General features: G+C 54.6%; 1 protein-coding gene across 3 annotated transcripts; it reads right to left on the bottom strand.

The window, feature by feature from the left end:
• Positions 1-433: 433 nt before the first annotated feature.
• On the bottom strand, positions 434-24,114 carry LOC102527575 (TRIO and F-actin-binding protein). 3 transcript variants are annotated; one of them, XM_072973486.1, is made up of 14 exons: positions 23,941-24,114; positions 19,092-19,148; positions 16,400-16,468; positions 16,189-16,278; positions 15,698-15,807; positions 13,716-14,220; positions 12,940-13,050; positions 7,488-7,635; positions 5,670-5,772; positions 4,928-5,087; positions 4,736-4,849; positions 3,602-3,688; positions 2,692-2,855; positions 434-1,176 (listed from the first exon to the last, which is right to left on the bottom strand). In XM_072973486.1, the coding sequence occupies exons 1-13, from the start codon at positions 24,112-24,114 to the stop codon at positions 2,694-2,696; spliced, it is 1,890 nt and encodes a 629-aa protein (XP_072829587.1). In that variant the 3' UTR covers positions 434-1,176; positions 2,692-2,693. The 3 variants fall into 3 exon arrangements, 1 of the variants encoding a protein (XP_072829587.1); XR_012078660.1 differs by lacking the exons at positions 434-1,176; positions 2,692-2,855; positions 3,602-3,688; ... (1 more) ...; positions 4,928-5,087; positions 5,670-5,772 and adding an exon at positions 12,606-12,769 and having other exon boundaries at positions 7,500-7,635; XR_012078661.1 differs by lacking the exons at positions 434-1,176; positions 2,692-2,855; positions 3,602-3,688; ... (2 more) ...; positions 5,670-5,772; positions 7,488-7,635 and adding exons at positions 11,513-11,655; positions 12,606-12,769.
• Between the last annotated feature and the right edge of the window lie 3,237 nt (positions 24,115-27,351).

The following is a 27,351-nucleotide window of genomic DNA, read 5'->3' as shown; positions in this document are numbered from 1 at the left end:
GAAAAGTACCCATTTGATGGAGAAACAAATTAAGGCTCAGAGAGGGGATCTGACTTGTCCAAGGTCAGTCACGGGCAAAGTCTCAGCTCCAGTCCTCCCTCCAAGGCTGGGTCCGGTGCCCACTTCAGGGCTTCTCAGACTGAGGTGTACACGGATCCTAGGGGGGCTGTGTTAAAGTGCAGATTCTGACTCAGTAGGTCAGGGTGGGGTCTGGACTTGGTGTTTCTAACCAGCTCCCCGGAGTTGCTGGATCTGCAAACCCCATGTGAAGCTGCAAAGCCTCGTGGAAGAACCAGATTCTCAGCTCCACCCTCAGAAGCCCACATGCCACCCCTTCAGGAAGGGTGGAGTGCTGGGGGGTGTGGGTGGTGAGGCCACTTTAAGAAACCCCAACCTCCATCACCCAACCTGTCCCAGCCATCTAGGACACCAGAGCTGTCGGAACATTTTATTAAGTTAAGAAGGCTCATGGAGCAGGAGAGAAATGCCTGCATGGGGCGGCTCCAGCAGATCCAAGCCCAGCACCCTCTCAGAGGAGGGGGCCAAGGGGACAGCTGCCGGCTCCCTCTGTCCATCTGTCCCTCTGACCAGAGTCCCAGGGAGCGGGTCCTCCCAGGGAAGGAAGTAGTTAGTGGGAGGTAGGGCGGGAAGAGGGTGGCTGGCTCCCTGCCTCTCCCCCCAGAGCCAGCCCTGCAATGGCGCTGCTGCTGTTGGGCTTCCGCTGGACCCAGGCCAGGGCTACGGGTCCAGAAGCCCACGAGTCGCAGGCGGCTGGAGGCAGAGGGGGAGCCAGTGCTGGAGGCACATGCCACCAGGAATTGCTTTTTAAAAAGTATAAAGTGTTTTGGGGGAAAAAAAAGGAAAAATCTATATAAAAATCTCTTCACATATAAAATCCTGAAGAAGGTGCAAGGTAAGACCCAGTGCGAGGGGCACGCTCAGATACGCAGACAATGTGTGTGTGTACGTGTGTGTGTGTGTGTGTGTGTGTGCCCATGTGCATGTGTATTTATGTGTGTGTGTGCCTGTGAGTGCATGTGTGTGGTGGATGTGAGTGCACGTGCGGCCCACAGAGGGTGGGGAGAAAGCTTGGCTTCTGACGTCCGTCCAGCAGGGAAGGAGGGCGACTGGTCCCCTTGGGCTGCAGGGTGTGCAGTGAGGCTGGACTACCAGGACCTAGAAGACAAGAGTGAGGGAATCTGCTAATTAGAAAAGATACATGCACTCCAATGTTCATAGCACTACTATTTAGGAATCAACCTAAATGCCCACCTACAGATGACTGGATGAAGATTATGAGGTATATATACATAATGGAATATTACTCAGCCATAAAAAAGAATGAAATAATGCCTTTTGCAGCAACATGAGGGGACCTAGAGATTCTCATACTAAGTGAAGTTAAGTAGAGAAAAACAATATCATATGATACCACTTATATGTGAAATCTAAAAAATAATACAAATGAATTTATTGACAAATCAGAAACAGACTCACAGACATAGAAAACAAACATGGCTACCAAACAGGAACGGAGTAGGGAGGGATAAATTAAGAGTTTGATAGGGGAGGGGATAGCTCTAGTGGTAGAGCACATGCTTAGCATGCACGAGGTCCTGGGTTCAATCCCCAGTACTTCCATAATCAATCAATCAATAAAATTAATAAATAAACCTAATTACCTACCCCCAAAAAATTTTTTTAAAAAATAGGAGTTTGGGATTAGCAGATACAAACTACCATATATAAAACAGACAAACAACAAGGTCCTACTGTATAGCACAAAGAACTATATTCAATATCTTGTAATAAATTATAATGGGAAAGAATCTGAAAAATACATATATCTTACATAGATGTAACTGAACCACCATGCTTTACGCCAGAAACTACCACAACATTGTAAATCAACTATACTTCAGTTTAACAAAAAAGAGTGGGGGAGTCTGGCTTAGACCAGGCAAGGGTGGCCAGCAGATCCTTCCAACGCCTCTTCGCCCCAAAGGCTGGGCCAAATCTGCTCCTCTGGGCTTCTCCCCGAGCCTGGCCTGCAGGGTGGCCTCTCCAGAGTGCCTCAGGAAGCCCACAAGGACGTGTTAGCAAGGAAGCTCCAAGTAGATGTAGCATTAGGAAAGGCATCATAAAGTGTTTCAAATCAAGGCTAAATCAAGGACGACTGTAAGACTAAGTGGGACGGGGTGTAGTCTCACTCGCGATGTCTGACGTGTGAGGCTCGGTGGAAGGGATGCTGTGAGTGATTAGGGATGCGCGCCATGCCGCTGGGTCTAATGGCGGGGTGGGCACACCGGACATGCCGCCCAAGTCCAGGCAGATCAGTTAGGGCACTGCCAGCCCTGTGGACAGGCTGCGGCTGTGGCTTGGTGTTAAGAAACATGCGCTGTCACGTGGGTGGACAAGACAACAATCAGATCCTGAACTCACTTCCCCACCTCTGAAGAAACATGCTCAAGTTAACAAAGCAGCCTCTGGCTGAGTCTGACTGATCCCCACAACAACCTGGAGTTGCTGGTGTCACTGTCCCTGTTTACAGAAAGGGATACGGAGGCCAGGAGAAGGAAGTGCCCTGGCCCAGATGGCAGGGCGAGTTGGGCGTGGATGAGCCTTGAGCTCATCCTGCCTCGCCTGGCCTCACCCCTGCCCACCCTGTGGGGCCCACCCCACGGCGCCCACCTCTACTCGGCCAGGCTGTTGCGCACGGCCTCCTTCTCCTGTAGGGCAGCCATGGCGAGACGCAGGTGCTCCTTCAGCTGCTCAATCTCCCGCTCTGACCGCGTCTTGATGTGATTCAGCTCCACATACACGTCCTGGTACTTTCCCGAGGTGAAGCGCTTGTCCTGGGGGGTAGGGAGGGGTGTGAGGGCACGAAGCCCTTCTTCCTGGCCCTGCCCACTGGCCAGCACACAGCAGCCAGGACCCTCCACAGTCCCCAAGGCCTCCTCCAAGTGGCCCCCCTAGGCGGCCCTCAGCTCCACCCAGGGACACAGGTTTCAGCATCATTTTCATCCCATTCAAGATGAGAGCCGAGGCTCAGGGAGGTGAAGCTTTAGCCCAAGACCAGACAGCAGTGAGGGGCTCGGAGGAGAATCAGGTCAGGCTGGCCCAGTGTTTGAGCCCCTTCCATGAGTCTGGCTCACACAAGTCCCAGAGTCACCAACACACAGAGGGTGTCAAAGACACAAGGACACGACACCTCAGAGATTGGACCCTGAATCCTGGCTCCCCAACTCCCAGCAACTTGGCTTATCCCTCACTGGAATGCATGCTCTACATGGGCACGGGTTTTGGTCTTTCTTGTCCACAGCTGTCACCCCAGCACCCAGCAGTGCCTGGCACATAGCAGATGCTCAATAAATATTTTCTAAATAAATAAAAGCAAGTGTGGCCTTGAGCAAGTCACTAACCCTTTCTTAGCCACAGCTTCTTTGTCTGTAAATGGGAACAGTGACAGCCGCGTGGGAGAGGCACGGAGAGAGCCTGATGACATGTTGAGTCAGGAGTGGCTGCACAGAGCACAGGCATTCAGCTGGATCGAGGGGTTCCCCACTCCACTGATATCCCACCTTGGCCAGCTGGGACTCACCTTCTGCATCATCTGGAGCTCATCGCGGAGGCACTGCACCTCCTTCTTCAGGTACTGAAGTTCATTCTCCTTCACTCGCAGCAGCACCTAGGGTCATGGTTGCCAGGCTGACCCAGGGCCAGAGGCCAGAGCTACCCTGGCCCATAGTGCCCTGAAGGCTGGTGTCTCTCTGCCTCAGGCCCCTAGAATGCAGCTCCCAATCTGCACCAAGACCCACTGCCCACCAGAGACAGACTCCTCCAGGAAGCCCTCTCTGATTTCTCCTTGCTCTCTCACCTGTCCATATTATGTGAATGGGTGTTTCATGGTTGCCTTATGGTTGCCTCTGCTGTGGCCTCAACACAGCACCAGACCTTCAACTTGAGGGCAAAGTGCACAGAAAGAATTCACAGTGTGGTCCTACTGTGAACCAGAGAGGGCTGGGCTTCCCTGTGGGCTCCCTCATTAATCCCTCCCCAAACCCTGATGGGCAGGTACTGCTATCCTGACTTGACAAAGGAGGAGACAGGTTCAGCCAGGATAAGGGAGGCTTAAAAGCTTAGACTCTGGAGACAGGCTGCCTGGTTCAAATCCCAGCTCCCACACTGACTAGCCATATGATCTTGGGCAAGGTACTTGACCTGCCTGTGTCTCGATATCCTCACCTGTAAAATGGGGACAGTACCAGCATCTTTCTCATAGGACTATTAGGAAGTGTCAATGAGTTAGCAGATACAAGGGCTTATGGAAATGCCAGGCACAGAGCAAAACTGTATATGCATTTTTGTTAAATACAACAAAAGACTGGCGTGATCCTGGTATCACACACGCATTTTCTCACTCCACCTTCTAGTAAGTGCTAGCCCCATTTTACTGATGAGCCACTGGGGCTCAGAAAGGTTAGGTGACTTGCCATGGTCACACAGAAGGTGGGTGGCAGGACCCCGACAGAACGGCTTTCGCCCAGCTGGCCCAGTAGCACTGGGCACACAGTAGGCACCCTTCCTAGTCGACCTGACTACTCCTCGCCAGGGTTCAGCCCCCTTGGAGTCACAATGCTCCCCACTGCAGGGCAGATCCAGCCTGTTGGGGTGCTTTCCCCACGCCCAGGCCCAAGAAACAGCTAGGCGGGCTGGCATGAGGGGGTGGACGCACCTCCAGCTCACAGGAGCTCCGCTCACTGCTGCGCCCGCAGCCACTGCTGGAGCTCTGGGAGGCGATGAAGCCACGCAGCCGATCAATCTCCTCAGACAAGCGGGCGTGCAGCTCCTGGGAGTGGTGGGATGGTGAGTACAGGGGGGCCAGGATGTCCACGCCCTGCCCCCACTCCACAGGGGCCAGGCCCACCTGGTTGTGGCGCAGCAGCTCCTGGCCCTCCTGCTGGCAGCGCCGCAGCGTGTGCTCACGCTCCTCGGCCTGCCGCGTCAGGGCCCCGATCTCCAGGCACTTCTGCGAGTACTGTTCTGACAGCACCTGCAGCTCCCGCTTCAGCGCCTCCATGTCTGACCTGCTCGGGGCAGGAGAGGGGAAGGATGGTGTGGGCTCTCTTGCCCTCTGCCAAGCTGAGTCAGGTCACGCAGACTCAAAGCAGCCCAGGACTCCTGCTTCCCGTCCTGGTTTTGCCTTCAGCCCGCTGTGGGGCTGTGAAATGGTGACAGCCTCTTTGGGCTGCAGGCACCTCCTCTATGAGGGGGCAGGTTGGAGGAGCCTACTTCTAAAGCCTCCATAGCCCCAACATTCCAGAACTGTCCTCTGTGGCAGGGAGGGACACCTACTGGCCGATACCATAGCCCAGCTCTAGGGGATACCAAGGAGGGGAAGAAGAGCGTGGAGGCTGAGACTGGCTAGACAAGAAGAGGTCTGAGAACTGCTGTGTGGACTGGTGTGGGGGTCTGGCTGGGGCCCTGCTGCTTCTGTTCCTTGTGTTATGTGACTGGAGCAGGAGTCTCAGCTAGGGGCAAACTGACATGTCCTCTGTCAAGGGGTCTCAGCACAGGTTCCCTACTCAGAACCAGCAGGGTAGACAGCTGAGCCCTTGGCTCAGAGGGAGGCCCTGCCCCTAGAACACAGGGCCCAGGTGCCATCTCACTGGTGCTGCTTCCGGAGGCCATCTGGGCCCTGCTGGAGACTCCGTGTCTTGCTCAGCTCTCGGCTCAGCTCCTCTTGGTAGGCCTTCTTCATGGCTTCAATGGCTGGAAGTAGGGCAGAGGGCGGAAGGGAGATTGGGGAGGGGTCAGCAGCAAGGAGCTTCACCTCCTCTGGGACTCCATACGGAGACAGGAGCAGAGGCTGGTATGCAAAAAGCACCAGGCCCGGCTGTATCATGAACTGGGTGGATTCGGGTGAGCTGCTCAACCTCTCTGAGCTTGTCTATCAAGGGACAACAGTCCCTATCTGATGGACCCTGCTGGGGAGACACCTCAGTGTCTGACCACTGGTACCTTTTGTTGTTGTGATTTCTGGGTAAGATCCCAGAGTCCTCCCTGCAGAGCCTGGAGGGTTCTTTAACAAGATCCACCTGCCTGGCCCAGCCTAGTGGTCAAGATCATAGGCTCTGTGGCCAGCAGAAATCAATGTGACTTGTGCAGAGGACTTAACCTCTCTGTGCCTTGGATCCCTTATCTGGAAAGTGGGCATGACAACAGCACCTTCGCTCCTGGGTGATCAGAAGATGTGTGAGAAGCATGTAGAACAATGTGTGGCAGAGTCAGTACCCAGACACTGGCCCCCATCTGTTTACTTTCAGGCTGTGAGCTCCCAAGGGCTGAGTCTCTTTCCACACTCACACAGGACTGTTGCGAAGATTAAACAAGTCCTCATTCATAGTCTTATCCTTAATTCCAAAGTCCAAAAGCTCTGAGTATTGAAAGTGTTTCATAACCCTTTTGGTGGCAATTCCCAACCTGAACAAACACAAGGCTATTTGTGGTCATTATTATCCCACTTAAGTGTGACTCTGAGAAATTTCACTGCCAAAACCTTAGTGCTAGGGTGAAGCCCAGACCCTGCTGGGGGAGGATATCTAATATATACACTGGGTTATCTTCCTAAAATGCAAAACATACCAACCCCAGGATTTGGGATGAGGGGCCCCAGGCTTGAGCACTTGAAGTACTGGCAGATGGTAAGTTCTAGATCATGTGGCCTCTTTCATCATTTCCACTAGACTGCAAACCCCATGGAAGTGCTTGGATGTGCCAGGCACACACACACAGCAGGTGTGCAGGGAACAGAGAGAGGGAGGAGGGAGTTGGCCAGCATCTTGGGCGTTCCTATTTCTGACTTGGGAGAGCAGAGGGTAGGGTTCATGGTTTTGCAGTTAGAGCAGTTTGAGCTTCAACTCCAACTTCCACCACCTCCAAGCTATGCCATCCAGGACAAGTCACTAACTAACCTCTCTGAGCCAGTTTCTTCATCTGTGAACGGGGTCACTCCCTTGGGCACTGCAAAGACTAAGGGTGCTCATGCGGGTAATGGGGTTTGGTAAATGCTCACTCCTTTCCCTGCTCTCCTCGGTGAAGATGTGTGTGGAGCATGTAGAACAGCCCATGTGCCCAGTGAGACAGCACTCCTATGAGAGCAGAGTCTGTGGCTGAGCAGTCCCTCCCCAGCACGTGGCACAGGCCTGGGTGTGGAGCTGGAGCTCAGTGCGTGTGTGTGGCTTGAGGTGGGCCTTCCAGTAGCTGCAGGCCCCAGATGGAGAGGAGTTACAACCCATGGTCTGTGTGTGGGGGTCTTTATTGCCTCGGTTTCCCCTTTGCAAGAAGGGTTAGAAGCCAGATCTAGGGGCTTGTGACCCCTCACCCCAAGTTTGGCACTGAGACTCTCACCTCTTAGTTAAAGGCCTCCCAAATCCAGCCAGGAGGAGCCTCCATCCTGCTGTGCCGCTCCCGCCCAGGGTCCTCACCTGAGGCAGTGGCTGCTGTCTCCTCTGCCAGGAGCCACTCCTTCTCCTGCTGCAGTCGCTGCAGCTCCCGCTCGTGGTGCCGCTGCAGCTCCTCCATCACCTGCTGGTGCGAGGACTCCATCTCCGCCAGACTGCGCTCGCACGCCTCCTGCGGGCGGGAAGCCAGGAGGTCATGGGGCTGCCCCCATTGCCTGGGTCAGTGGCCCTTTTCCAGCCTGAGGCAAGAAGCCTCAGGGGCAGGCCTGCCCTGGTCCAGGCTTCACCACCTCCCCCTAGACACTGGCACCATCAGCCTGTATCTCCCCCCACCATTCCCCATCCACAAACCTCACCCTGTCAATCTCCTGCTTCAAATCCTTCTGAGCCTCCTCATCCCACAGAACCAAGTCCCTGCTCCAGTGTCTGACCCTGGTGGTCTCATCCCTGGCTCTCCCCTACCATGAAACCCCATAGTTAGTAAAAAAAAAAATTCAACAGCATGTTCACATCTCTGAGCTTTAGCTCATGTTATTCCCACTGCCTGGAACATTCTTTTACAACTTTCTCTTCCTGGATAATTCACTTGGTCTGCAGCCCAGCTTAAATATCCCCCTAGCTCTGACTCTGGGCAGCCTCTCCCTTGCCTCCAAAGGCTCTGCTTCTGCCAGATCGTAAGTTCCTCCAAAACAGGGAAGCTCTGATCCAGCTTGGAGTCCCCTGGGTCTCGGCCAGGGCCTGATCTGTGGCAGATGCTGAGTAAGTGAGCCGAAATTGATGACTATCACAAAACAGGGCTGTGTAGACAAGACTGACAAATTTTTAAATGACTGATAACACCCACTGCTGGGAGAGTCAGCTGCAACCAGGTGCGTGGAGGGCAGTTTGGCGGCATCATCAAAGTTTTAATGACTCTTTAACCTAGCAGGTCCACTCCTAGGAATGATCCCACAGAAAGCGACATGTGTACAAAGACTCTTGGACAAAGGTATTCTCTACAGTGAGGCTGGTAACAGATGAAAACTGGAAATAATCTAAATGCATAACAGGGAAACCCTGAAATAAGTTATGGGATCAAGCTTTACAAAGGATCCAGGCAGCTGTGAAAGGACAGTACTGCCCACGTGGACTGCTGCGGAAAGGTGTCCCAAAAGTTAGGTGATGAAAGCTGGTTTCTGACAACATGCATGATGTAGCCTCAGTCATGGAAACAAAACACGTAGAGCCACAGGTCTGAGTGCGCACATGTGAAAACACAGGAAAAGGTACGTAAGGATACTGTGGGAGGCAGAGCAATGGCCCCCAAAGACGTCTCGTCTACTTCCGGAACCTGCAAATGTGTTACCTTTCACAGCCGAGGGGATAGAGGTTGCTAATCAGCTGACCTTAAAATAGGGAGATTATCCTAGATTATCCTCTGGGCCCAAAGTAATCACAGGGTCCCTGATTGTGGAAGAGGAGGCAGGAGAGTAGAGGGTGAGGGAGAAGGGACAACGGAAGGAGCTCAGTGTGATGGGAAGTGAGAAAGACTTGACTCTCCTCCGCAGGCTTTGAAGATGAAGGAAGGGGCTGCGAGCCAAGGAACGCAGGCGGCCGCCAGAAACTGGAAAAGGTGAGGAAACGGAGCCTCCCTGGAGCCTACAGAAGGGAGTGCGGTCCTACAGATGCCTGGATATTAGCCAAGCGAGACTTGTGTTGGACTTCCACCCCACAAAACTGTGAGATGATAAATTTGTGTGATTTATGTTTGTGGTAATTTGTTACAGCTGCAACAGGAAACTATACAGATGTGCTCAAATGGTAACCAAGGGGACCCCCGGGGTTGGGAGCAGGCAGGGGAAGGAGGGTTTACATGTTTATTTCTAACTTTTTGATTTGTTTGAACTATTTTTGAAAATGTCAACATATTTCTTACACAATTAAAAAATATTTAAGATCATTAAAAAATGAAGGGGCCAAGGAAGAAACTGAGGTACAGAAGGCCAGATGAGAGACTGCATCCTCCCCCAGGCTACAGGGGCACCTCATGTCCAGTGAGGACTGACCCTTCACCTCTCCAGCAGCCACATCTGGGGGCTGCACAGGCCAGTTTGGGGGAAGGGTAAGGGCCAGGCCCCATGGGTCTAGGTGTTTTGAGTGGTGGGCAGGGGACATCTGTCCCATTGGGCTTCTGTGCCTGTCCTCTGTGTGTCCCCCCATTTAGGGCAAGAGAACATGGCTTCGGAGTTCCACAGACTGGGTCCCGGCTGTACCATGGAGTGAACTTGAACAAGCCCCTCCCCTTCTCTCAGCCTCAATCTCCTCATCTGTAAAACAGACCCCATAAGACCAACTCACGAGGGTCCCTAAGGTAAGCCAGTGCCCACCCTGGGCACCTGTAGATTTGGGCAATATGGGAGGTGGGGCTGCTGTTCTTAAAGAGCCAGATCAGGTTGGCAGACCCAGCAGCTAATAGGATGTCCGGAGGCTGATGAGGAAGGTAGGAACCAGCTCACGAGGAGGGGCTCCTAGAAGGCCAGGTGCTGCTCCCTCTGCCCTGCCTTCCCGAGGGCCACCTCTGACATGGATCAAAGTAGACAAAGAAGTGCCGTGGCCCCTGCTGCAGGAGGCACTGACACCCCAGGGGGTAAAGCCCCAGGCCCCCCAGCTGCTGTCCTGTGGCAAGCACCACAGGCTGAAAGAGGGCTGCCCACTTGGCCTGAGATACCAGGCTGGGGGATCCCTCCCCGGCTGTCACCTCTCCAGGGTCCACTGACTCTCCAGTGGCCTCCTCCCAGGCCCGAAGGGGCGTAGACCTCAGTTCCTCTTCCCTGGGCCCCTCCCACCCCACCTTGGGCTCTGTTTCCTCGTTATGCCCTCCCACCCCCAATTCCACCGGCTCCCCTGCCCATCCCAACCTAACAGGAAGAAATGCTGACAGCTTGGGGTGCCCAGTGGGTGCCTTGGGACCAGAGAGACTGGGTTGCAGGCACGGGTCTGGGTCTACCTCTAGCCTGAAGGTCTCGCCTCCTCTCTGGGCCTCAGCATCCCCAGCTGTAAGCCGAGAAGTTAGAGCAGCACTTTTCAAACTTCATTTTAGTGACAGGAAGTTTCTTCCAATGGGAATCTAATGCATGTTCCAAGAGTAAAATGGACAAAGACGGAGGTGCTCTGGTTACTGGTGGCTGTGGAGGAACCTGCACAGAAAGGCAACCCCTGGGGAGTCCAAGGGCTCCACAGAGCAGTCTGAAGCCTCTGCAGGGGTCTCTGAGGTCCCCAGATGCCTCAGGTGGTGGTGTTGTCCAGAGATGCCCCACTTTCCTCCAGCCTCAAAGGAGCCTTGACAACACGAGGCCCTCCCTTCCCCCTTCCCCATGGCAGGGGACCCCCAAGTGAGCCATCCACATCACACCCCAACTCCCCGTGGCCTTGGTCTCCCTTCAGCTGAACATTCCATCAACCACTCAGCCCTAGATGGTCCGTGGCCTTGCATGCCAGGCCCAGCTCCCAGCCAGCTCCCCTCTGCCTTCCTCGGGGCAGTGGCCCAGCCGTAACTTCTCCTCCCTCCACACACCCTCCTACATCCCTCTCCCCCTCAGCCATCATCCTAGCTCCTGACACTGGTCCTGACCCCTCCCAAGCCCCCTCCACTCCAACCCCACCTTCCCAATGTCGCTGTCAGACCCCAAACCTCCTCAGGTAGGTGGGACAAGATCCCAGCTCCTTGGCTTGGCACTGAGGGTCTCCATGATGGACACCCACTGGCCCGCCACCTCCTGCCGCAGCTCACTCCACCACCCACAGCAACAGTCAGCTCAGTGCCACCCTAGGAAGCCTTTCCGAGAGCCCCTCGCCCCCTTGGAACTTCTAGAAGGCCCTCCTGCCCAGAGCCTGAGACCCCAGCATTTCTTCTTGTTTCAGACAAGGATGTGCTGATCAGAGGCCGCCGACTGTCAAATTTTTAGGAATTTTGTGGCACAGTTATTAAGCACAGCCATTATTAGAAATTATATAAACTTAAATTAGTTACATTAAAAACAAAGCTGATACTCAAAATTCATCACCTCCTAATTATTTCACTGCATTTTATTATTTGCTGTGCTTTGAGGTTATTTACATCTTCTGTATCTGCAGGTGGAAACACTGTATATCAGCGGACACACAGCTTCCCGACGCCGCATTCAGTGCATCAGCCAGGGTGAGAGTATTTACACTGTGGAAATGAGTAAACTTTACACATCAGGGCTTTATTTACTGTTTTGTTGATTGTCCAGACTTAAGCAAGTGATGAAAAAAAAAGCTAATAATGCAGGGGGGAGAGTGTAGCTCAGTGGTAGGGCATGTGGTTAGCGTGCATGAGGTCCTGGATTCAATCCCCAGTACCTCCATTAAAAAAATCAATCAATCAATCAATCAATTTTTAAAAGCCTAATTACCCGCCCCGCAAAACCACAAAAACCAAAAGCTAACAATGCTTACAGTACAGATAAACTTCAAAGTGTGCCTGATCTATGACTGTCATGTTGTACAAGAACAAAAACATGAGAAATGTTTCTAATAGAATATTCTCGAATTTTCTCAACAGAAAACTATCCTCTAATTTGGCCAAGAAGCTGCTCATGATATTGACCAAGTAAAAGTTTGACATATGTCTTGTCGTCTTGCTCATTAACACCAACAAAAATGCCAACCAACGTTCAGGTTAGAATGACACTCGTTTGTCAATAAGCTATGGATACCAGCATTCAGAAGGATCAATGAAAGTATTCTGAGAAAAATCAACTTGCTATCTGGAATTCACAATAAAAAGCATTGTGTATTTTTTATTTGTAAGTTGCACACCAAACAGCCTTTATACCAGTAAGATTTACAGCAAACATATGTAAGTGTGTACCCAGACACATTTTTTTCTGGACAGCTAGTCGTCCCAGTCATGACAATAAAAGTGTCACTGGGCATGGCCAAATGTCCCCAGGGGAACAAAATCATCTGTCTTGGGCAGACCATGTGTCCCCTGAGGGCCACTGGGAGCATCCATGTCCCGCAGACCACCTTGTGCAGGGCCTTGGCCTGGCAGGCCTGGGCAGGATTTCCCTGTGTTTAGGGAGCGACTCCCGGGGCCTGCCCACTGGGGATCCCACTCTCCACTAGGTCCCCCATTACCTCAGAGTGGTACAGGAGAAGGGGTCTAAGTACAGAGGATCACATGGGGGCTCACACACAGGCTCTGCAGTCAGCCGGACCCGAGCTCAAATCCCACCTTGGACATCTGCAGGCCGGTTGACCTCGGGCAAGTCACATAAACTCTCATAGCTCAGTGGCTTTGTCTGTAAAATGGGCACAGTGCTTATGTCCACCCGCTGGGGAGATTAAATGAGATGATGCATGTCAAATGCCTCACACAGGTTCCAATATACATGAAGGGCTCCCAAAATTCTTAAAACATGGCAACCAGAAACCTGCCCCCATCCCCCACCAAACAGCTCCTTGGTCTTACCTGTGAGATGTAGCCTGGGGGGATGTGGCCATCCTCCTGGGACTTGGGTGGACCCTGAGGAGCCTCCCCTTGGAGACGCCATACCTCCAGCTGGGCCCGGAGAGACTGGACCTGTGAGGGGAGAAGGCGAGGCAAGTGAGGGCCTGGAAGTGAGGATGGAGCTGGTTGAAGGCTGTGAGGAGCTTTGGGTTTGAGACAGAAAAGTGGCCCTGGTGTCGAGATGCAGGCAATGGGGACATTCCAGCTGCTTCTGAGATGGCCAGGACAGCGACCCAGAGAGCTTAGGCCCAGAGAAGGCTAGACAGGGTTGGGAGAAGGACACTGTGGTCACCGATATTTACCACATTACGCAGGTGGGGGAAACATCTTGGAGTCTGTTTCCCATTAGTAAAACAGTGATCAGGTCTATCCTATGGGATTATGAGACCGCTGTGAGGACTACATAAGCTAATGTAGGTAAAGAGAGCCGGGGACAAGGCTTGGTACACAGAAGATGCTCAATAAATGTCTCTCCCTTCTCTTCCTTCTTCCCTTCTCTGTGGTTGCAGAGGACAGAACTAAGATGGAAAAAAGAAAAAAACAAAAAACAAAAAAGAACCCCAAAGCCCAGGAAAGAAGACTCTTTTTCACAGTTCACAGGGAGCCTGAGGTGTCAGGATCAGGGGTGAGCTCCCCATCACTGTAGGTATGCAAGGTATATGCCACAGAGTGACTACAGGGATGAGGGGGTATTGGTGGGGGTACAGGGGCTCCCAGAGGCCAGCCCTGATGCCTACCTCCTTCTCCAGCGCCTCATGACTGTCACTTGGGGGCCCCCGGCGCTCCCCACAGCCTTGATTGAGCAGGGCGGTGAGAGGCACCCGCTTGTTCTCACGCAGGGGCAGCTTCTCCAGTTCCTGCCACTTCTTCTCGATCTCCTCGCTGAGCCGGCTCTGCTGGTCCTCGGTCAAGGGGGCGCCCAGGCCCCGGCGTGGACCCTCACCCGCTGGTGTCTCTGTGGCCCTGCTGTCTGTGGCCTCGAACCACTTGCGTCGCTCCTCGGAACGCTGGGCCAGGTCCCGCTCCAGCTCTTCCTGCTTGGCTGGGCGGTCGAGAGCGCGGGCTGGGGTGCGGGCCCGCTGCGGGGAGCTCTGAGTCAGCGGGGAGAGCTCCACGTAGTCCAGCGACTGCCGCTGCCCATCCGCCTTCCGGGGGCCACCCCCCCGCTGCTCCCCCGCCTTCAGGGAGCCCTTTGGGGTGCCGTAGCTGTGCAGTGTGTTCTCCTTATTGCAGTCCGAGAGCCTAGGGGGCCAGCAGAGCCATGTCAGGTGGGGCCTGGCCCGCTCAGTCCCAAAACAAGCACTTCCAGAGTGCTACCCATGTGTCGGGGCCTGGGGATAGACCCCCGCGGAGAAAGCAGGTTAGAACTGGAGCTTCATCATTAACATGGGAACCATCCTAGTACCGCCATTTACCAGCAGAGGGACCAGGGTACCTGGCCTCCCTCTCTGAGCCTCAGTCACCTTATCTGTAATATGGGACAACAATGCCACTCACAGGATGGACCTGAGGACCAGGTGAGCAAATGTGTGCAAAGCAACCAGGAAACCCTTTGCAAATGGTGATCAAAGCATTAGTATTCAGAGTATGGTGTGAGACACGGCCCTGGGTTCAAGAGGCTCACAGTGGAACAGAGGAGGTGCCCACCGTCACTGCTGATGAGGTGAACAGTGGCCTCTGGGTGCATATGGCACAACCTATGAAGACTTGTCACGACGGTGGCAGTTATCTTCTCCCAGAGCAATACTGGGGACATGGTTACCTAGCCAAAAACTAAAGCATCCCTTGCAGCTATGCGTGGCCATATGACGACACCCTGCCTGGTGGGTGTGAGAGGTGGCACTCTTTAAAGGACCAGTTGTGCCCTGGCCTGGCTCCTGGCTGGGACCCCATGAGAGCACTGGCAGTCCTCTGGCCCAGGGGCGAAGCTGTGGGCTATGGGCAGGTCTTGGACAGTTTGGGAGCGAGAAATAAACTTCTCCCTGTTTAAACCCACATTTGGGGTTTCTTTGTTAGAGCAGCAGAGCCAATATACTAAACAACAGTCCAGCTGAACAGAGGTTGAGAATTCACAAAGGGCCTCCACGCACATGCTCACATGACACCAGGAGTTGACAGATGAGGAATCTGAAACTCAGACCAGACAGTAACTGGCCTGAGGCTGAACAGCCAGGGTGTGGCCAGGCAAGGGGACTTACACTCAACACCCCTCAACGCCACGCCTCCATTCCTGCTGCCCAGTAGCCACAAGTCCTGGCCCCCATGAGCGTCTGGGGTTTGTACTGTGTGGGGTTCTACCAGCAGGTCACTGGGCCCTGCTGCCCCTCTGCCCACACTGACCTCCAGGGGGAGTGAGCTCTCCACCCAGACAACTCAGCCACTCTCTCTCCCTAATTCAGGCTGAGACCCAGCTCCCACAGCACAGAGACAATCAGCTACCTCACAGGGCCTTTGACTCATCGCATCTTCAAAGAGCTGAGGCCACTCCCTACCCTTTCAGGATGCAGAGGGATATAAAGGGACAAGAGTCAAACCTTGACGCCACAATGTATTTCTGGATGGGTGCCAAGAATGCCCACTGCCCTCTCCCTATTTCCTTGGTAGAGAAACTGAGGCCTAGAAAGTATAGCCACAAGGCCCTCAGGTGAGTCCCAGAAAGCTTCTCAGGGATGCAGGGGTAAGTGCCTCCCCCAAGGCCCCAGTCCAGCCCAGCACATACTTGGTGACATCTGGGGCTGAGGTTGGACGCACAGTCTTCCTCAGAGCTTCAATCCAGTTCCTCCGGATGCCCGAGGTCATGGCCGACAAGGTATAGACAGCATCTTTGGTCTGCAAGTCCACCCCACACGTAGGTTGCCACCTGGCCAGTCCCACAGTTCTCCACCCCACTATGGACCCCAGGGATGTGCCCTTCCTTCCCAGGCGGGTATCTAAGGTCTTGCATCTGGAGGAAAGCGGGAGATGCAAAACCTCCTCTCCACTAGCCTTGGAAGAGCCCCGTGTGCTCCAAGATCTCTCCAACATTTAAACCGCCCTGCCAGTGATATCCGGGATCACCCCAGATGTGCTAAGTGTTGGCAGCAGAGCTTCTGACTGGCTCTGAGGATGGGGTCTCTGGGTAAATGAGTGACAGGAACCAGTCTGGTGAACCATGCTCCACCCTAACACCTCCTCTGGGGGCCCTCCAGACATGTCATCCCCCAGCCTCACATGGATCTGGAAGCCATAGTTGCGCTGCACTGCGTACTCGGTGACGTCCGTGCAGGAGCGCAGGTCAATCTCACCATCCAGCTCATCCGCCTGCAGTAAAAATGCTCATGATGGTCCATGACCTTCGGTGACCCACCTGAGCCCCTCAAGCCCCCCATAGGGTCCCCCAGCATCTGATGGGGGCAGGAGCCCTCCCACCTCGTTGTCTCACCTCCTCAGCGGTGGAATCTCTGTAGTACTTGAGGCTTGAATCGGTCAGCACAAACCAGTGCTTCTTCCACTGTGAAGGAGAGACAATGGTGAGCAGGGGAATGAGTGTGTCTGTGAGCTACTCCGCGGGTGTCCTGGGCACTGCCAGGTCAACTACTCTGCTCACAGCAGGGGCCTGGCACCCTCATCTGCCCTGCTGAGGGGCAGGGGGCAAGGGACAGAGGACAGTGCAGAGTCACAAAATCCACATTTGAAGTTAGCCGCTCCATTTCTTCTCCGAGCCTCAGGAGCAGCATCTGTGAAATGGGTCAGCTTCTTGTCAGTAACCACACCCTCCCTTTCTTCCTGGGAGCCCTTCTCTGATTTGTTGATACTTCCAAATGCTTCCTGATCCTTTTTGCCAAGATCACCAAAGCTCCTATAAGCAAATCCAGGGCAGTCCAGGAAGGGGTTGTGACCTGTGTGAGGTCATTTGCCTAGCAAGTCAGGGACCAGAACTTTAGGTCTTTTTCCATACTCTGCCCCTGAATCAATCACCTCAGTGGCCAAGGACAAGTCTCCCAGAGAGCAGGACTGGAAGGGGGGCCAGGGAGAAGCTGGTCGTATATTCTGTTTCTTGTTCTAGGTGCTGGTTACATGCACGCTCAGCTGTGAGAATGCACTATCTGTATATTTATGATGCAGTCGCCTTTCTGGGTGCTCCTCTCTGCTCCAACTGGGGTTAGGCTGGCAGAACATATAGGAGAGGGTAGGGGTATCAGAGCAGCCTCATCTGAAAGTGCCAAGCTCAGCCCGCCTCTGGGCTTCTGGCCATTCACCGGAATGCCAGTAGAGGTCCACCCACTGCCAGGGTCAGTGTATGTCACCCAGTCTCTGGTCCTTCTGGGGCTCCCCTACATCACCAAGCCCAATCCATACTGTTTGTTATTTCAAGTGCTTAGTGTTCTTTCCTCAAGAAGATGGTAAGTTTTCAAGGATGTGCAAGGAGGATACTTTCTACTTCTTTTCACACTGCCTCCCTGAAGACAGAGTTTTAGCGTCCAAGAGACCAAAGTTACAACTATTTTATCCTTTGCTAACTGTGTGTCTTCAGTCAAGTGTCTCGACCTCTCTGAGCTTCAGTTTTCTGACTTGTAAAGGAAAGCTAATAAGAAGTCCCTAAGCTTCCTAGTGAGGTCAGAAGTTCCTAACTCTTCCCGGGATGTCTCTCCTGGCACTTGGCATAAGATCAGGCACTAGGTTGTTGGGGGTTGTTCTGAGAGGCTGGCCCTCTTAGAATGACCTTGCTCTTCCTGAGTGGCCCAAGTTGCTGCTCAGGACCTCAACTGTCTCTCTGTAAAGCAGGGCATGGGTTCTGTGCCAAATGATCTATTTGGCCCTTCCAGGCCTAGTCTATGACTGCCTGAGATGGCAGCTGGATGGAAATCCAGGGGCCTCACGTGCCCTGAGTTCTAGGCCTGGGTTTGCTCAAGGTGCTGCTAGGCCTGGAAGAGATCAAAGCCCCTGTGGGCCTGTCTCCTGTCTGTGCAACCAAGGGGTTGGGCTGGCTGAACTCCCAGGGCCCCTCCAGCTCGGACATTCCAAAATCCTGTGAAAGAGAATGAGTAACGGCCAGTTCTGGGTGGAGCCCATAATCTCTGCCCTCCAGAGACCCTGGGTGGGGAGGCTGAGAAGGGTCACTGGCGGGGTGCCCGGCCTTGTGTGAGGCTGGAGCTCAGCCACCAGAGGACTGGCGAGCAGGCAGCGGGTACGGAAGGCCGTGGGCTGGAGGGAATAAAGCATGTGGGGAGGAAACACAATGAGATTCCCTTTGGCTCTGAGCCCTCCTCGGCATGCGGGCTGCATGCAGACCCAAGCCGCGGGCGCATGCAGGACCCGGGCAGGGTGACGTCCTCTCCCAGGCTGAGCGGGCAGGAAGCCAGCTCCAGCTCCAGCCTGGCAGGCAGAAGGGTAGAGACGGTGAAAGGCTACTGTCCCTTCAGATTCTAAAGATGCACACGTTAGAGAAAGGGAAGGGTTATTAGCTGAGGCCCAAGCAGGCACTGGGAGCTCTGTGGGACACTTTACATGCTTGACCTTTGTGACTCTGTTATCCCCCCTGGAAAGAACTATCATTATCCAGAATGCCCATTTCACAGATGTGGCCACCGAGGTCAGAGGCAGCTGTGACTCAACCAGTGGGGCCCCAAGTTGGTGAGACTTCAAGAAATGTGCTCTGAAGCCCACTCCCAGGGTTGAGGGGAGCTGCATGGCTGAGTCTTTGGAAATCTGTACCTGCCTCAGGTCAAGTGATCTCTGTGAACCCTTCCATCCCAGACCCTTGGATACTCAGCCAGGGTTGTCAAGAGGCGGGAGGGCAAGAGGCTCTTGGTGACAGGAGGGGATGGGGTGTGGGGCGTGAAGGGCCAGGAGGCCTCCAACTCTGGTGACCTTTACATACTGCAGACTGCTTCAAGAGGCTGAGATGCCCTCCCACCCTCACAGGCCGAGGCCTTCTTTCCAATTGGACAAGAAATATCCCGCCCTCAGGGTTCCCACTCTGGCCTCCATCTTGGACTCCCTCCATCCAGAAGTCAGAGTCTCTAGAAGGCTAGACAGGCCAGGGAAGCAGCTCAGCCACGGACCACCCCCAGGAGCCTCCAGAGCACTGCAGAAAGCCACACTTCCCCCGACCCCCGTGTCAGCCCTCCTACCTCTCCAGGCTCGTCCAAGATAGACATCCATCCCTTCTTGAAGTTGAGCAGATCGGGCTATGGGGAGATGAGGGGACAGATGAGTCAGGCCCTGTGGAGAACTGGGCCTGGGGAGGCAGGGCTGCTGCCCATCCTGTCCCCTGCCCCTGAGGCCTGTAAGACTGAGGTGCTGGGAAGCCAGGAGAGAGGGCTGATGAGGTCCAGGCGGCCCACAAGAAAATGCCTTAATGCTCCTACCCACCCACAACCCACTCAACCTCCCATGGTCCAACCAGCCTGCCCTTCCCTCGTCTCCTAGAGACCCTGAAAGATGGAGCCAGGCCCAGGCTTCAGTCAGAGACCCTCTGGTCCCCCCTAGATCTATGGAAGGGGAGGTGGTACCTCTGTCCTGGCAAGGCCTACCTGCTGGGTGCTGCCCAGGGGAGCACGGCCCTGGGATTGGGGGGCTCCCAGCTGTAGCATATTCCCCAAGGGTCTGTGAACTAGGACCTCCCACCTAGCCCTAGATGACAAAGCTGCTCATCCGGGCCTTTTCTCTGGCCAGGCCTATATGGTAGGTGCCAGCCATAGACCCTCCTTGGCTGCTGGGGAGACCTCTCTCTTGTCTAAGTCCCAGTCCCCCTACAGAGTCTCATCTCCTGCCCACTGGCAGGGAGAGCAGGGCAGACCAGGCTCGAGGGCAGGCAGGAGGCGGCCACCTGTTGCCATGGCTCTGAGCCCACCTATCAGCGGCTGCATTGCAGCCTCACCAGGCCAAGGTGTCTGGTTGCGTGGAGGGAGTGGGTGGCACAGCTAGGTGGGGTGGGCGGCGACAACGATGGCAGCTGGAAACCTGGAAACAGGAGCCACCTGACCTGGCCACCTCCCCTGACCGGCCTTCCTCTCAGGGAGCCCCATTTTCCTCTTCCTCAGGTGGAGGAAGAGGCCTGAGAGGGACAGGGCCAGCAGCCTATACATCCTGAGCCATCCCTGGCCATGGCCTTTGGACAGAGGCCCCTGGATCTCAGCAGGCTAGCAGCCCCACCCAGTGTCACAGCCCCTCCCTGCACATCTGCCTGAGGGAAGGGGCATGGGCTCTGCTCAGAACTGGGAAACCCTGGGCTGGGTTCACCTCCTCTGCTCTCTGTTCTACCCCACCCTGTTCCTCACATGTTGTGGAAGCTGTCCTGGGTGGTTCCAAGCTAAGACTGAAGACCGGTAGCCATGCTCAGGGTCACCAAGTCACCTGGGTCTGCGTGCAGACTGGGACCTCCTGGGGCCCCATGGTCCAGCATGCTGTGGCCCCAAGGAAAACCTGCTGAATATCCACCTTCCTCAATGTCCTGGTCTAAATTCCTGTGCCTTGGGGGCAGTTCCTGCCCCATCCCCAGGCCTGAGGAGCCAGGCTTTCTGGAATGGACCATGGAGCTGGCATCACAGTGCTGACCCAGGGGACAGCCCCTAGGAAGGACGAGCAGGTGTCCCAGCCAACTGGAATGAACTGAGCTGGGGCTGGATCAGTCCTGGACTTCCAGAGGCTGAGGAAGGGCTCCTCAGTGGGAATGACAGGCTGGGACCCCAAGGGCTGCCTGGGAAGTGGGGTCACCACGACCTTCCTAAGTCACATCCCTGAGCCCCACTGCCTCATGTGGCAAACGATGGGGGGGCCCTGCCCTCCCCCAAGTTCTATGAGAGAACCAAATGGGCCACACATGGAGATGTTAGTACACACACCCCACACAACACGTCCCCATGGAGACCTTGGGGAGGGGAGGACACCAATGTGTTTTTAAACCCACTGACAGGAGACGTCCTACTGTTACCTGGGAACCCCCGCCAGGAGTCAGAAGTTCTGATAACGAAAATCTCTCCTGCTCACCTTCACACGTGGCTCCACAGGCCCAGGCACCTCTCCTCCGCCTGCAGGAAGCTCCCTTTCTCCTTTTTCCCTTCCCGAGCACTGACAGGTCCTCACAGTGGGCCTTCCTTCTTTTGGCCACATGTGAGCATTGCCTCCCGCCCACCTAGACCAGTGACACAGCCTCTTATAAGCACACTCCGGTCGGGGGACCCACTCAGAAAGGCCTAGAGTCACAGGCCTGCCTAAAACCTCCAGGGACAGCCCCAGGTGGAACAAGGTCCAGCTGCCTTGGGATGGCCGACCCCTGCTTAGGAGGCCCCATGTTTATGTCACCACACATCCTCTCTGATCCCCAACACATCAGGACTCGGAGCCTCTACACACGCCTGTGTCCTTTGCTTGAAATGCCAGGCTTCCTCCTCCTTTGATGAGGCAAACCCCTTCTTGTGCCTTAAGATCCAGTTTAATTGCCACCTCTGCGGCCCCTTTCCCAGTACATACCACACACCACACCGGATGACCTCCCACGGCCTCTGCCACATCTGTGATTATCTTGAAGCCATTTATTTATCCCTTGCAGGCTAGACTAGCAGCAACTCGGTCAGGGACATGTGCTGTTCACCCTCCAGGACCCAAGGACTCTGGAAACAGTTGTAGAAATTTCTTTCTTTCCTTCTTTCTCTTTTCTTTCTTTCCCTCTCTCTCTCTCTTCTTCTTCTTTTACTTTCCTTTTCTCTTTTTTTTTCAGCACTAGGCATTGTTCTAGGTTCTATGCCAAGAAGTCAGCCATGAACAGTAGCCCCTGCCCTGGTGGAACTCAGGACAGAGACAGACAATAAACAAGTGAACAGGTATATAATTTGATGCCAGGCAGTGGCTGGGGAATGAAGCTCCAGGAATAAGGCTGCAGCCAGCCGGCTAAGGTAAAAGGAGGTGGAGCAGATCCTGACTCCAGGCCCAGCTTCCTAAAGCCTCTAAGCATTTATCCATTCATGGCACCTTTGCCACTTGCTCCATACAGATCCCTGAGGCCAGGGAGATGGGGCCAGGAGAAAGGAAAAGTGTGTGAATAAAAAATAGGAAGGACACCAGCCTAGAGCAGGCTCAGGTCTGAAGGCAGCCAGGATGAACCCAGCAAACACTATCAAAGGTGATCGTGAGCCTCCTCTCTGCTCGAAAACCTTTCACGGCTCCCCAGTGCTCCTGATAAAAGCCCAAGCTGCTTTTCCTGGCTTTTGAGGCCCTCCTTCCCAAGTCCCTTCTCTATGTTCTCACCACTCAATTCCCCAAACATGGCCACCAGCCTCTGTCCACACTGTCCCCTCCCCAGTCCATCTCCACCCGACAAAGGCCTACAGTCACAGGAGGACATTTCCCTCTGGAGGCCCCCTCCCACCAGCAGGGATGCGCTACCTTCCTCCAAGCGCCCCTATGTGCTGCTTCTAGCAGCCTTACCCTTTTTCAGCATGTGCTTCCCCAGCAAAGGCAACTGTGTACATTTCTTATCTCATCCTGAGAGAAAACTGGGACAGCCCTGGTTACAAATTCTGGCTCAGCCAGGTCCCAGCTGTGTCACCTGGGGCATGTGACTTCACCTCCCTACACCTCATCTGTTAGATGGAGAGTTTCCATCAGCCTTCAAGGTTCTACACTGGTAATGTGAAAGCACCCAGTTCTGAGCCTGGCAGGCACCCAGTCGGCAAGGCAACCACTGCCCTGCCCCCACTGGCCTGGGGAGGGGAGGCCAGGACACTGACTCAGCTCCTCCCCCCCACATCCCTCTCTACTCCAACAGGGGAGGCTGCTGACGACAGGAAGGGCCAGCAGAGAGGTGGCAGGATGTGCAGAGGCTGAGGAAGTCCAGGCAGTGACCAGGTCATCACACTCATGGGGGCAGGGGCCCCTTGTGCAAACCACTCCCCACTCCATCAGCCCAGCCCACTCCTCCTCAGGGTCTCCACTCAGTTGAAGAACGGGGACACGTGCCTGCGCACACACACCCCGCTCAACTCCCCAACCCTCCTCACAAGGCTGTCAGAGCCTCCCTCAGGCATTTGCCAGAAACCAAAAGCAGCCCTGCCACTCCCTTCCACAACCTCACAGTCAAGGGGCCAGACTGACTTGGAAAAGGGCTACTCCTTCCCTTATACTCAGGGTCACCTCTGGCAACAAACCAATGCCCCTCATCAAGCCTCAGTTTATCCCACTGTGAAATGGGGATAATGGTGAACTCAGCGCAATGTGATAATTAAGACTAACAGAGCTCATACTAGTAGAGCTTGGGTAGGGCTCATCCCCAAGAGAAAGATAAATCCCTGCCATCATATCCCCCACTTCCAACGCCCCACCCAAGGTCCCAGCGCCACTGCGAAGTGGTAAGCCCAGCCCGGGAGAACATGGTATACTGCTGTTTCACAAGTGTCAGGATGGGCTCCGGACAGGGTGGGACGGGGCGGCCTTTTATCATCCACCCAAACTCCGACCAAGCCCACACCAGCGGGCAGCCTTCCCAGGCCCGGATCAGAGCGACCCATTCGAACCAGGGAGAGCCTCTCCAGCCCCCGGCAGGATCCAGACCGAGGCCAGGCCCATCTCCGCTCCTTCTGTGACCCAGAAACTTGGGAGACCCTACGGATCTGGCAGCTGGGGGGAATCATCAGGTTTTCACTAAGGGGGACTGGAGGGGATATGGGAAAGGGCCACCCCGAATCCGTCCGTGATTGGTCCCGCTAACGTGAGGGGGTGGTGCCCGGGACCGAGAGTTCCCATCACCTCTCAGGTCACCTGGGCTCCTGGCCCGGAAAAGTGAGGAGGCCGGGGGAAGGTGAGGCAGGACGGCCGGTCCGTGCCGTTGGGGTCGCCCTGTCTTCCGGCTGAGACCTTCTCTCGCCTCCGGGAAGTGAGGAGGGGACTGCCCAGGAGGGGAGCCGCTCGGCTTGGCTCTGGCTGGGGCCATAGCTCTCATCCCGGCCTGGGGCGCAGAGGGGCTGCCCCCTGGGGGGCACTCACCGTCATGGCGGCACCCCGGGGCGGCGGGAGCAGGAGGCAGGAAGGTGGAAAGGGCTCTCGGGCCGGGTTCAGCGGCGCGGGAATCCCGCCGCCGCCGCCCCTCTCGGCCGCCCGCCGCCGCTCCTCCGGCCCTTCCCTTCCCCGGCGCTGTCCCGGCCCCTTCCATCCGCCCATAAAACTTTTTTTTTTTTCAAACTTCCTGGGAGGATCCGGGCGGGCCAATGGGCGGCGAGGAAGCCGGGACAAACAGCGGCGGGGGCCGCGGAAGGGCCAATGGGAACGCGGGAAGGGCCGAGGGCGGAGCCTGCCGCGACGGGACGGGTGAGCGGGGGCGGTCCCGGCGGGCGGATAGGGGTGGAGGGAAGGGAAGGCGGGCCAAGCTCTGGCCGCCGGCACTCTGGGAGGAAGGAAGGGCCCAGTGTGCAGGTGACTCGGTCGGGCCACGGCGCGGGAGTGCGGGGTGGGGGCGGCCGGGCGTGGCACCCTCGTCGCCCAGCTACGGTTCCCCGCCCCAGCCTCCAGCCTCCAGACGGGGCGATGGGTCCATAGGGCTCGGCGCCTCTGTTTGATGGCTACATGGGTAAAGCACTCAGTAATACCAACTCAGTGGGTCCCGCCCGCCGAACCCTGCTCATTAGCTGTGTAGTCGACTTTTGTCCTTACCATAGACCGATAGAAGGGGTTCTTGTCTCCATTTTACTAATGAGAAAACAGAGGCCCAGAGAGGTGAGCCAACTTGCCCAAGGTCACACAATAAGAAGAGACGGGATTCCTAGCACGTAATCGAAGCACAAAGAAAAGTTCTGGAATAGTAGGGCCTTCTCTAAATGCCCCCTCCTCACGGGGGGTCTTTCCCTGCTTAAGAATTTCATTTTGGGTTCTTGGGTGTGGGCTACACCCGTTTCTTACTTTCCCAGAGTACTTGTTGGTTTGTAACAGGCCTTTTGCCTGGAGGAGCTCCTCTAAACCCACAGTTGAGGAGGGGCTGTGGTGGAATTTGTTGCTATATACATATGGTGGCTCATGGGGCATTGTGATTCAAACCTTATGTTACCTTAAGCAGGTATTTAACCTCTTTATGCCTCAACTTTGCCCTCAGTAAAATGGGATAATGCTGTTATCTCACAGGGCTGCTGTCAGGATTAAATGTTAATTTAAGCAAAGCACCTAGAACAACCCCTTCATCCCTAGTTAGCTATCCTTAGGTAGTGGGGCAGGGGAGCTTGGAATAATTACCATTTCAATGATTCCACTATCTCAGTTTAGGGTTCAAAATTACTGCTGTCATGGGATGGGGAAGGTATAGCTCAAATGGCACGCACGAGGTCCAGGGTTCAATCCCCAATACCTCCTCTAAAAATAAACAATAAAGCCTAAAAAAAATTATTGCTGTCATGATTATAATTAGTATCGCCATTTCACAGATAAAGAAATGCAGGCCCAGGGAGCTGAAGTTTCCTAGCATTTCCCACTGGAATTCTCTCCCCCACCCTGAGGAATGAGGCCAAGGGTTAAGTCCACCTTCCCCTGGACACTGGCCTTCTGGCATCCCCGTGCTGTGTTCCCACCCTACCCCTGTACCTCACTCAGGCATTTGGTCCTTGGGAGAATGAGTGAACAAACAGAAGACTTCATCTGCTACCAATGCCCTTGCCCAGTTGCATGGACACCTGACAGTACCAGCCTCATTGCTGGTTTCCTGGCCTCTGGAACTCCCCTTCTAGTACCCTCAACACAGTGATCAGACCACTCCCCTGCTCAAAGTTCTCCAACCCTTCTCCAATGCTGATAGATACATTTTTGTGCCAGGCAGTCAGTGTCTGTTACCGTTTGGCCCCTGCCTGCTGTCCTCCATCATTAGACACACACATTTCACATGCTAGGGAAATACTGGACTACTGGGAGTTTCCAGAATAAGCCAGGTCCTCTGTACTTCCCTAACTGCGCATGTTACTCAGTGCTGTGTCTGGAACGCTTCCCTTCCTGTCCTCTTATGCCCCAACGTATGCATACTTCAGTCTCTCCCTCCCCTCCCCACAAATATTTGTTTGCCTGGAAAATTCCTCCTCACCCTTCAAGTCTCAGTCCAAAGGAAGCCAAAGTGTCCCCAGCAGAGACTTAGAATCTCCTTGCCCGGGGCTGCAACATTAACTCCCTGCCTAGGGCTCCCTGCACTCTCAACTCAAGTGAGGACCACACTGGGTTCTAATCAGCTATGTATCAGTGTCCTTTTCCAAACTCCTTGTGGGCAGGGAGTGAGCTCCTTGTGGGCAGGGCAGGGAAAGAGTGGTTTTTGTCTGTATCTTGGAGGTCCACCCAGGGCCTCAGCCCACGTCAGCTCCTTGATCGGATTAAGGAATGCGCAAATGAAGCAATGACTCCCTTACTGCAGCTTGCCTTGGTAGGACAGAGATGATACAGCCTGTGGACCCAGGAGTGACTTCTTAAACAGAGCCACCAAACTTTGGGGTGATCCAGTCTCAAACTGTTACTCTATTGAAGATAACAGTGTGAGGCTCAGAGAAGGGAGACAGTGGCCCAAAGCCACACAAGTTAGGGGCAGAGACAGAACTCAAGCCCAGGCTTTCTGGCTCTTGACATTGGACTAATTTCACTCTCCAGCCCAAGGGATGTTTGAAACTGCTCTATGTAACTGTCTGGAGGCTCCACCGCAGTTCCATCTCTCAGCTCCTGATTTTCCTCATTCCTAGATGAGAGAATAGCCGCAAACTCATTGACCTCAGTTGCCACATCTGTCTAATGGGAAAAATCCGTGGAGACAAGGGCTGCAAGGAGGACTCAGCAAGATAAGGATGCACAGAGGTGTAGGGGGGGCGGTGCTCTGAGGTCAGCCAGAACAGAGTTCAAGTCTTAGCTCTCCCCCTTGTGAGATCTGGACAAGTGAGTTTCAGTTCCTCATCTATGAAATGGGTAGTATGAACCGTCTCTGGTATGCCTGGTGGTGAGGTGTCAATACCATCAGGTATGCCACGCACTGAACACAGCTGAGCACACAGTAGATGCACAATAAATGCTGATTCTCATCACCACCATCATCATCCAAGAGTCCGTTTCCCTGTTTCTCTCCCCCTCCCTCCAACCAGGGACTTACCTGCCTCCTCCTGCCAGACCTGCTGTGTGTTCGTGACCTTTAGTTAGACTAATAAGTTTAATTCCCGCCCATGGCTCAGAGATACTGCCTTGCCCAGATAACCACGTTTGCCTGATTGCCCTTGTGCCTTAACTCCCAAAGAGCAGCAGAGAGGGAATTACGAAGTGGATGGAAGACTGTGTTTGGACGCCTGCCTCCACCTCCCGCCATCCCACCTCTGTGCATCCTGATTTCTCAGCCCTCCCTGCAGCTCTGATCGCCTCCATAGATTTTTCTCCATTAGACAGATGTGGCAACTG

Source organism: Vicugna pacos, chromosome 12, assembly GCF_048564905.1.
Source record: "Vicugna pacos chromosome 12, VicPac4, whole genome shotgun sequence".
NCBI classification, from domain to species: domain Eukaryota; kingdom Metazoa; phylum Chordata; class Mammalia; order Artiodactyla; family Camelidae; genus Vicugna; species Vicugna pacos.
Note: the sequence above shows the minus strand (reverse complement) of the source record. Positions and strands in the feature narration are given on the sequence as shown.

Bases quoted from the DNA above. Each gene is read 5' to 3' on its own strand.
- LOC102527575 (XM_072973486.1), bottom strand. From the start codon at position 24,114: ATGGGCGGATGGAAGGGGCCGGGACAGCGCCGGGGAAGGGAAGGGCCG. The intron at 7,636-12,939 runs GTAAGACCAAGG...TCCCGCCCGCAG, and splicing joins CCCCAGGCTACATCTCACAG to GAGGCGTGCGAGCGCAGTCT. The intron at 5,088-5,669 runs GTGAGATGGCAC...TGCCCCGAGCAG, and splicing joins GGCCTCCGGAAGCAGCACCA to GTCAGACATGGAGGCGCTGA.